The sequence below is a fragment of the Penaeus monodon genome, chromosome 17 (assembly GCF_015228065.2).
Source record: "Penaeus monodon isolate SGIC_2016 chromosome 17, NSTDA_Pmon_1, whole genome shotgun sequence".
Taxonomy (NCBI): Eukaryota; Metazoa; Arthropoda; class Malacostraca; order Decapoda; family Penaeidae; genus Penaeus; species Penaeus monodon.
In genome coordinates this window covers 47,987,211-47,997,210 of record NC_051402.1, presented here as the reverse complement: position 1 = coordinate 47,997,210, position 10,000 = coordinate 47,987,211, and the positions used below count along the sequence as shown (strand labels likewise).

The following is a 10,000-nucleotide window of genomic DNA, read 5'->3' as shown; positions in this document are numbered from 1 at the left end:
GATGTGACCACTTCTACATCATCATCTTCCAAAGGCGGCATATCGTCATACGCTTCCATTGAAAACCAGTTTCTTAAAAGAAAAATTGCAAAGAATAAGATACATTAATTCACATCTATTTCAGATATGTATATTTAGAAAATGACCTCTCCAATACTTCCACCACATCATCATTAGTAGAAACTCTCAAAAAAGCTAGAAAATTACTTGAAAAAGGAATCTAGAGATATAGTATATATCAATGGAATACTGCCAATGTTTTCTACAAATCTGAGTCACCTTAAAAAAAGAAAAAAAAAGAAAGAAAAAAATTATCCTTTTATATTTTTATTCCATCTACACTGGTCCTAACTGCAGAAACAGTAAGATACAAATACTTCTAAGTATATAAAATATATTGTTTAATATCTGGGAAAAAAATAAATCATTGCTTCAGCTTAATACTGTACAGCATTTACTAATTTCTACTTAATGCATAAGATTCAAGAGAGTGAATGACTAATTAGAATAATACTGCATAATATTTCTCCACTTTATCTTGTTTTACATCATATATCTGCTAATTACACAAATGGTAATTATTCAGAAAACCTTTGCCTAACTAATAATAACTCCAGTTACTGTAATGTATCATTAGTCTAATGATGTTTTCACTGTAAAGGCAATGTACAAATGCCTGATCAAAGAACTGAAACCCTGTCATTGTTGATATTTTCCTATTTTGGACCATTGTTGAAGTTTTAGTTTTAGTTTAAAGGTCTATGGAAAATACAGTGATGATACAGGTGGTAATTAGATAATACCTGAAGACCTTCCCAACAATTCATCATCAAACAGAGGCCTAATCCATGGTCTATCTTGAAAAAATTAATATACTTAGATGTTCTTGGCTTTCCCACAGCACACACAGGCTAAGAGAATATGGACCAGATTGGAAAGTTTGCAAACTGCATGGCTGATGACAAATATATCTACTTACAGTGCACATCTCAAAGATATCAGTGTGCATGTCGTATTTGTCATGATTTATCTTTTTGTCTTTAATTAAATGAAATGCACCAATTATGTGGCTGTTTTAATTTTTTGTGCATGTTTGGCATCTTGCAGCTGGCCTTTGTATTTGCATTAGCGGTGCATTTTCCTGTTTCTGGCAGCACAGATCTCCACCATGCAGTACAAACTTTCCAATCTGGAATATGGACATGCTTGACAGCTGCCTCTCTAAATTGTGGCTCATAAAACTTTGATATAATCATCTATAAGCAGGATTGAAATGGGACAGAGCTTCAAAACATCTCTCTCATATAATTCACTATTCTTAAAAAATGTTATCATGTTGATTTACATGGACCAAAGACTACTATCAATAAATGGTGCACTTTATATGGTCTCCATTGATATCAGTAACCAAATTTATCATCAACAACGCATCTAATAATTTTTTAAAAACTAAATGAAAACCGAACTTAACCATATTATATTAAATAAACATTGAGCAAAATCATGCATTTCCTTTTCAATACATGTCAGTAATAAACATTATCAACATGATAAGCTTATTGGTAAAACTGCACTTTAGAATTCATACACACTTGATCCCTATATCCAATAACTGTTAAATCTTCTTCTTCTTTCTCCTTTTATAGAGTGTTAGACTTTTTATGTCTATATTTCCTGAATCTTGTTAAAATCTTATGCTCTCTTCGGCGTGTTCAAGTTGAACACCTTCACGTGTGTTTTGGGTAGGAATACGAACCTAATTTGAGTATGATTTTCATTATCATAACAATATTTATATTTATTTTTTCATTACCATAACAATATTTTTGTAGGTAGTGTTATTACTAAATCCAATAATTCTTAAATATTTATGCCGTGTTTGAACTCACGCGTTTTAGGGGTGGAATACGTACCTAATTTGATTATTATTTTCATTATCATAACAATATTTATGTAGGTACTGTCATTACTATTACAGCTATATTATCATAACTGTTATTGTTATGAAAATTTTATAATGACAATTAGTCTTTAATGATGATTATCATTATCGTAATTACCATTTATTACTGCTGTCATGGTTGCTGTTCTTATTAAAATTTAATGATTCATAGAACAGTTATCATCACCATTGTCAGTGTTGCCATCATCATTAATTACTTCATAATTATTGACTTTTTCTATAGAAGGTTATTATTTCTTTTATCATTGTCAGTAGATTATAATTTATGATAATGCTATAATATTAATGGTAACAATAATAATTATAATAATCATAATAGTAGTAGTAACAGTAGTGGTAGCAGTAGTAGTGATGGTGGTGGTAGTAGAAGTAATAGTAGTAGTAGTAGTAGTAGTAGTAGTAGTAGTAGTAGTAGTAGTAGTAGTAGTAGTAGCACAGTAGTAGTAGCAGTAGTAGTAGTAGTAGTAGTAGTAGTAGTAGTAGTAGTAGTAGTAGTAGTAGCAACAGCAGCAGCAACATTAGTAGTAATAATGATAATGAAAATAATAATTATGATAAAAATAATAGTAATAATAATAGTAATAATAATAATAAAAACAACAATATTAATAATAAAAATAATAATGATAACAATATTAATAATGATGATAAATATAAAAGTAATAACAATAATAACAACAATAAAAATAATAACAATAACAATAATAACAATAACAATAATAATAATAACAACAACAACAATATAATAATAATAACAATAATAATGATAATAATAATAATAATAATAATAATAATAATAATAGTAATAATAAAAAAATAACAGTGACAATAATATTAATGATATAAAAAATATTTGAATAATAATAATAATAATAATAATGATAATAATGATAATAATAATAACAATATTAATAGCAATAATACTAATACTAATACAAATAGATAATGAAAATAATAATAATGATAATAATAATGATAATGATAATAAAAAATAACAGAAATAATAGTAATAATAATAATAATAATAATAATAATAATAATAGCAATAATGATTATGAAGAAAAATATTAATAACAATAATAATCATAATAATAATAATAACAATAATAATAATAATACTGATAATAATGACAATAATAGTAATGATAACAGAAATAATGATGGTAGTAAAAGTGATAAGGTGGCGTGCACCCGGAGTGACCACTCGAGGCTTAATATCAGGCGTGCTCTCCGGGTAGGCGCTTGGAACATCCGGTCCTTGCGGCAGGATGAGCGGTTACCTCTGCTATCGCGGGAATTGAGGCGACTGGGAGTTGAGGTGGCTGCCCTCTCAGAGGTGAGAAGACCTGGTAGCGGCACGATCAGTGTGGGTGGTTACACCTACTACTGGTCGGGCCGCTGCGATGGTCACCACCTCCAGGGTGTAGCCATAGCCATCTCCAGCCGACTTCAGCCCTTGGTAGTTGAGGTAACACCGGTTGATGAGTGTATTATGGCATTGAGACTGAAGCATGCTTTTGGCTTCATGTCTCTTATTGCTGTATACGCTCCTACCAATGTATATAAAATTGATGTGAAAGAGGCGTTCCTTGCGAAACTCGCATCTGTGGCAGAAGATTGCCCCCGGCGAGATATTCGCATTGTTCTGGGTGACTTCAATGCGGTATCCGGCAGTGACCGAGCTGGCTACGAGATGTCTGTCGGCCCCCATGGCTCGGGAACTGATCCCAGCAGCGAGAATAGCCTCCTTCTCCGGGACTTTGCTAGCTCCCAGAAAATGAGGATCTCTGGCTCCTGGTACCAGCGCTCCAACCCGCATCGCTCATCTTGGTACAGTGATACGGGCACAGTGGCCAAGGAGATCGACCACATTCTTGTTAGCACGCGATGGAGGATCCTCTAGAACTGCAGGGTTTACCGGAGTTGTGGCTACTCTGCGGGTCCACTTCAAAACTCCCCGTCCCTCCAGTGGCCACCCCAAGGTGTTTCATCTGGACAGACTGAGGGAGGAGGAGTGTGCCTGTGGGTTCACCATGACAGTCTCTGACCGATTCACAGAACTCAACAACCTGACGGACCTAGTTGCTCTGTGGGAGCTCTTCAAGCGTGTAACACTCAAAGCAGCTCAGGAGTCCATTGGCTTACGCCCGAGGGCAAGGCAGAATTCCATCTCCCTGGAGACATTAGAGGCCACTTAAGCGTGTCGCAAGACTCGGCTGAATGGGAATCAGGTCTTGCGTCGTTCCATGGTGCGTAGGGCTCGGACACTGCAGAGAAGGGACAAGGAACAGTCCATCAGGAATCTTGCTGAGGAGGTCGAAGGCCATTTCTTGGTAAATGACCTTCGCCCTGCCTACCAAGCCCTGAGAACACTGAACTCTAAGCCCTGCTCACAGATGACTGCAGTCCGATCAGCGGATGGACGGATCATCTCAGATCATGTTTGGGTTTGTGAACGATGGGCTGAGTATTTTGAACAGTTGTACCAGGTGGACCCTCCAACAGTTAGCTTGGATGCAAGCGATGTCTCAGTGCCTGTGCCAGACCCACCCATCAGCGAAGAACCTCCTACCCTAACAGAGATTAGGATGGCGATTTCCAAGCTGAAGAGTGGGAAAGCTGCAGGCATATGTGATATCCCTGCTGAACTGCTAAAGGCTGGGGGTGAGCCTATGGCTAGGGGCCTGCATACAGTCCTGACTGCCATCTGGCAGTCTGGTACCATTCCCCCTGACCTGCTGAGGGGCGTGGTCATCCCTCTGGAAGGGGAAAGGGGATCGTTGGGACTGTAGCAACTACCGTGGCATTACACTGCTCAGCATACCAGGCAAGGTTCTCGCTCACATTCTTCTGAAACGGATCCGCAACCACCTACTGAGGTATCAGAGACGAGCAGTCTGGATTTACTCCTGGCAAGTCCATGATAGACCGTATACTAGCGCTTCAAGTAATTGTGGAATGCCGTCGTGAGTTTGGTCGTGGGTTGTTTGTAACCTACATCGACCTCAAGAAGGCATTTGACTCGGTGCATCGGGAATCGCTATGGGAGATCCTGAGGCTCAGGGGAATTCCAACACAGATTATTGGCCTGATAGCAAGCCTCTATACTGGTACTGAAAGTGCTGTAAAGTGTGGTGGGGGTATGTCAAACTTCTTCCCTGTTAATTCAGGGGTGAGGCAAGGTTGCGTCCTTGCACCAACACTTTTCAGCATCTGTATGGACTGGATAATGGGCAGAGCTACTAGCCAAAGTCAGTGTGGAGCAACACTAGGCAATATTAAGGTCTTAGACCTTGACTTTGCCGACGATGTTGCCATCCTATCTGAGTTCTTGGAGTCACTTGTGGCGGCTCTTGATGCATTTTGCAATGAGGCGAAGCCTCTAGGCCTAGAGGTCTCCTGGACCAAGACCAAGATTCAGGACTTTGGGGGCCTGTTAGTGGAACCCGTACAGTCGATCCATGCTTGCGGTGAGGACGTTGAAGTTACAGAAAGTTTTACATACCTTAATAGCGTAGTCCATATCTCTGGGCTGTCAGACCAGGAAGTCAGTAGACGGATTGGTCTGGCAACAGGAGCCATGAACTCGATCAACAAGAGCGTTTGGAGATGTTGGTACCTATGCAGAAGGACCAAGCTGCATGTCTTCAAGGCCTTGATACTGCCAGTTTTGCTCTATGGAAGCGAAACCTGGACGCTATCCAGTGTCTTGGAGTCTCGCCTTGATGCCTTTTGTAACAAGTCCCTTCGCCGGACCATGGGGTACAGCTGGCAGGACCACGTGTCCAACCGGCGGTTACACCGTGAGACTGGCATGGGACCTGTTACTTGCATAATCCCAGATCGCTAACTCAGGCTATATGGCCACCTAGCTCGTTTCCCTGTGGACGACCCTGCCCACCAGGTTGTCTCTCTGCGAGACAACCCTGGGTGGAGGAGACCTGTGGGACGACCTAGGAGATCATGGCTTGGGCAACTCGATGAGACCTGTCACGAGGAATTAGAGATGGGCCGTGGGCCTGCCTGGAGACTCGCCTCGAGGGATCCTCGTGGCTGGAAGCAAAGGGTGGATGTGGCCATGCGCCCCTGGCGGCGTTAGCCCCTTGATGATGATGATGAAAAGTGATAACAATAACAACTGTAATAAAAGTAATGATAACAGAAATAATGATGGTAGTAAAAGTGATAACAATAACAACTGTAATAAAAGTAATGATAGTAATATCCTTAGAAAATAATAACAATGACGATGATAATAATAATAATAATGAAAATAATGATAACTATCATGAAAATGATAATACAGTCATGCTAGTCTCATTACTGTCACTGATCATTTCCTTGTCATCAGTTTTTGTAAAAATCTATAATAATGATAATAATCACAATAAAAATAGTGCTTAGTGATAATGATGACAATAAGGATAATACCATTTTAACATAAACAATGATTAAAACAGAAATATTCATCATTATTTCTATGATAGTTAAAATAACAAAATAATAATGACAATAAATATGAGTATCATTGTCACTGTCATTCATATTATCATTAACACTACTAATATTATTATCATTATTGTCACTATTACTACTATCATTATTATTATTGTCATTATTACTACTAATATTATTGTTATTACCCGTACTATTATTATCATCAATATTATCATTAGTAGAAGTAATAAAATTATCATTATCATTATGATAATAATAATAATAATCATAATCATCATTCCCCTTAATATCATTATAATCATAATTATTGTCATTATTAATCTTGTTATCATTATTATTAATTTTAGCTTTACTATTACTATTACTGTTACTGATAATATTATTATTACAATTGCTATCAATACTATCATTATCATTATTATAATTTTTACCATTATTATCATCACTATTATTATCATTATAATTCATTGTCACTATTATTATTATAATCATAATCAACATTAGCATTGTTATTATTATCATTACTATTATTCATATCAGGGTCACCAACACTGTCATTACCATTATTATTATTATATCTGGAGTACTAAAATTATCCTTATCACAGGTAATTTTTATCATTATCACTAGTCATTATTTCAGTTTCATTTGTTACTTTTTTGCTCACTGTTATCAATGTTATTTTCATGGAATAATGTGGGGTGGAATAATTTGAAGTGAACATGATTATAATAACAAATTAAACAAAATGAACAAAAGCAAGATCAGTAACAATAGTTACATTACTATCATCCACATATTTATCATCAGTTCAATGGTATGAAGATCATTATGATGTTAATGCTTTGATAATTATCATTGAACAATACTAGTTGGTTATTCTTGCTGGAACTTTTTGGTTTTGTTATTGGTGTTATCATTTTTGTTATTAATGAGATTACTGCTATAGTCATATTTATCAGTAATATTTTCTTTACTCATATCATATCCTCATTATCTTTGTCCTTGGTTTACTTTTGTTTACTACCATGATTAGCACTCTCATCAACAGCTTTCCTATCATCATCAAAGTACATACATGACCTAAGTTTTCTGTTTCTAGGCCCATACTACTATTACCTATTTCCTTTCTTTTTTTTATATTCTATCAAATAGTGTGCAAATCAGCATGCCACAAAGAAAGCAGGAGTTTTAAGTTGATATAAAAATGTATAGAATAATTTTTTTGCTCCATGTAAAATTTTTGTAAAACGTTAACATTCAAAATATCACATGTATTGTAAGTTATATTCATTCATATCTTTATGTTCAAGTCATAAGTAGATGTACAAATACTACTGTTTTTCTGACTTTATACCCAGTATCTAGTAAAAGATACGATTTTCTTCGATATGAACGTCTCTTATGTGTATTTAACATATCATTTCATGAAACCACCATTAGTCATTCAAACTGTCTCTAAGCAATTAATATTGTCTAAGTAATTCACCATATCAAATTTATTTATTAACTGTGGTAATTTTTAACAAACCACATTTTAGTAATGTATTAAAGGTATTCTTTGTAGACTTACCAATATTGCTCCAAGATTGAAAATCCTCTGGCATGCCTGATAATTGTCTCCATCTCACAGAATTATGAAATCAATCAAGAGAATAAGTAATGGAAGGATGTTCAAGGTTCACTTTTTTTTTTTTTTTTATATCATTCCACTCTTTCACATAATCAATAGTTTCTTAAAAATGATCAGCCTTTACGTATGATAATACTACTAATGATGTAACCAGACCTTGTGTCCTTTTAGGGTCAACTTTTTTATTACAAGAATACTGATAATAATTTCATTAAGCCCAAAAATGATGGGCATGGCATGTACTTACATGCCATGCCCACTAGGTTTTTATGTTATTAATTGTTGTTACACATAGATGGCTCCACTTCAACTAAGTCAATAATGAGCCAATTACAAGTACTACCTGTTTCACCGCTTTACCCTTTTCCTTGATTTTCAAAAGTATTTTATGTCATCTTATATTGCTGTTACTATTGTCAATATAGTAATTATAATGTTTATAATAAAAATAACACCATCAATATTGATAACATTAGAAGAAGAAGAAGAAGAAGAAGAAGAAAAAAAAAAAAAAAAAAAAATCCACAGATTCAAGGAACGGTGAAATCAGGTAAGGTCACAAGGTCTACTAGCTCTTTCATGGCTAAGCACTTGCAGAACCATCTATGTGCATAGACATATATATATATATATATATATATATATATATATATATATATATATATATATATATATATATATATCTCAAATGGGCACAGCATTTTCCCAGCAACATAGGGTTAAAGGAAGTTCTAGCTGAAGGTCCTAAGTTTTTAGGAATATAGCATGTTCTTAGATTTAAAAATATTGGAACTAGAGAATTCAAACAAATGCCTTCAAGATATTTATTTCCATATCCATGTCTAAGCTTTGAACAAAATTCTTTGTAATATGGGGAACATCATATATCTTATTTCATGCACAAAATCATAAAAAAATACATATACACATTAATTCAAATTTCCCTGCTGATTTTACAATACCTATAACTTGAGAAACATCTATTTAAAAATACTCTGAAGACTACCGACACATTTTCAGCTTCAAACATATCCACATGGAACAATATAGAGGAATACAGATGCTAAAAGCATATGAGCAATGAAATGAATTATAGCTCATCATATTTATTCTCAGCATACACAATTTTAAAACAGTTGGTCCAAATATGTGTGAAATAATAACAGAATTTCAAAATTTATGCCAACATACTAATTTACTCGTACACTAGTTACAAAATTGTTCTCACACTCAAACTGACAAACGAAAAAGAAAAGAAAAGAAAGGAAAAGAAAAAAAAAAAAAAAAAGGGAATACACTTATGAATAAAAATGCTTCTTGAATACCATGAACATACACAAGATTTCCAAATGAATGTATGAATTATCCTATGTTTTCTTTTTCATTTCTGAAAGCTTCTCCTTTTGCTTTTCCAAGTGGCTGAGAGCTTCAGCCTTACTGCAGAGGAAATACAGATTACTGTTTGGCTGATTTAGGTATAGCTTCTGAAAAACGAGAAATAAAAATGAATGACACCACACACACACACACACAAATTGTATTTCACTAAAGGTATATCCATTGCAAATGTGAAACTGCCTTGCTGTAATCACAAATATCCACAAAGAAATCTATCCACTGAAAAAATTAACAATGAATGTTTGTTATAAAAGAAGGCAAATATATGCATAATATTCTAATATAACAACTATAAAACTAATACTATTTATATCTGCATCATAAAATATCATCAAAGAACACTATTGTTCAGTTCAGAAACAAGTACAACAATTAATGCAATACTTACTCTGCTATCTTGCAAATGTTGAAGCTCATAGTCCAAAACTTGGAGTTCTTTTGTCTGTTTTTGCATAAAAATACCCACATGTTAATAGTAAGTTCCAATTTTCACACATAATAATAATAATAATAATAATAATAATAATAATAATAATAATAATAATAAT

General features: G+C 34.5%; 1 protein-coding gene and 1 long non-coding RNA gene across 3 annotated transcripts in view; both read right to left on the bottom strand.

Moving 5' to 3' along the window:
* LOC119583843 (protein arginine N-methyltransferase 1-like) overlaps nucleotides 1-1,744 on the bottom strand; it is a 16,410-nt gene extending 14,666 nt beyond the window's left edge. Inside the window, exons 1-2 of one of the 2 annotated variants that reach the window (XM_037932573.1) lie at nucleotides 1,593-1,744; nucleotides 1-72 (exon numbers count right to left, since the gene is read on the bottom strand). The exon at nucleotides 1-72 is cut by the window's left edge and continues 416 nt beyond it. In XM_037932573.1, the coding sequence (XP_037788501.1) occupies nucleotides 1-59 (59 nt within the window). In that variant the 5' untranslated portion in view covers nucleotides 60-72; nucleotides 1,593-1,744. Of the gene's footprint in view, nucleotides 73-1,592 lie in introns of those variants that run through there. The other variant, XM_037932572.1, reaches the window with a different exon arrangement.
* Nucleotides 1,745-8,864: 7,120 nt separating this feature from the next.
* Nucleotides 8,865-9,941, bottom strand: LOC119583842. Its single transcript, XR_005229735.1, has 2 exons — nucleotides 9,841-9,941; nucleotides 8,865-9,538 (listed from the first exon to the last, which is right to left on the bottom strand). It is a non-coding gene; the product is annotated as an uncharacterized LOC119583842 (long non-coding RNA).
* Nucleotides 9,942-10,000: the final 59 nt, after the last annotated feature.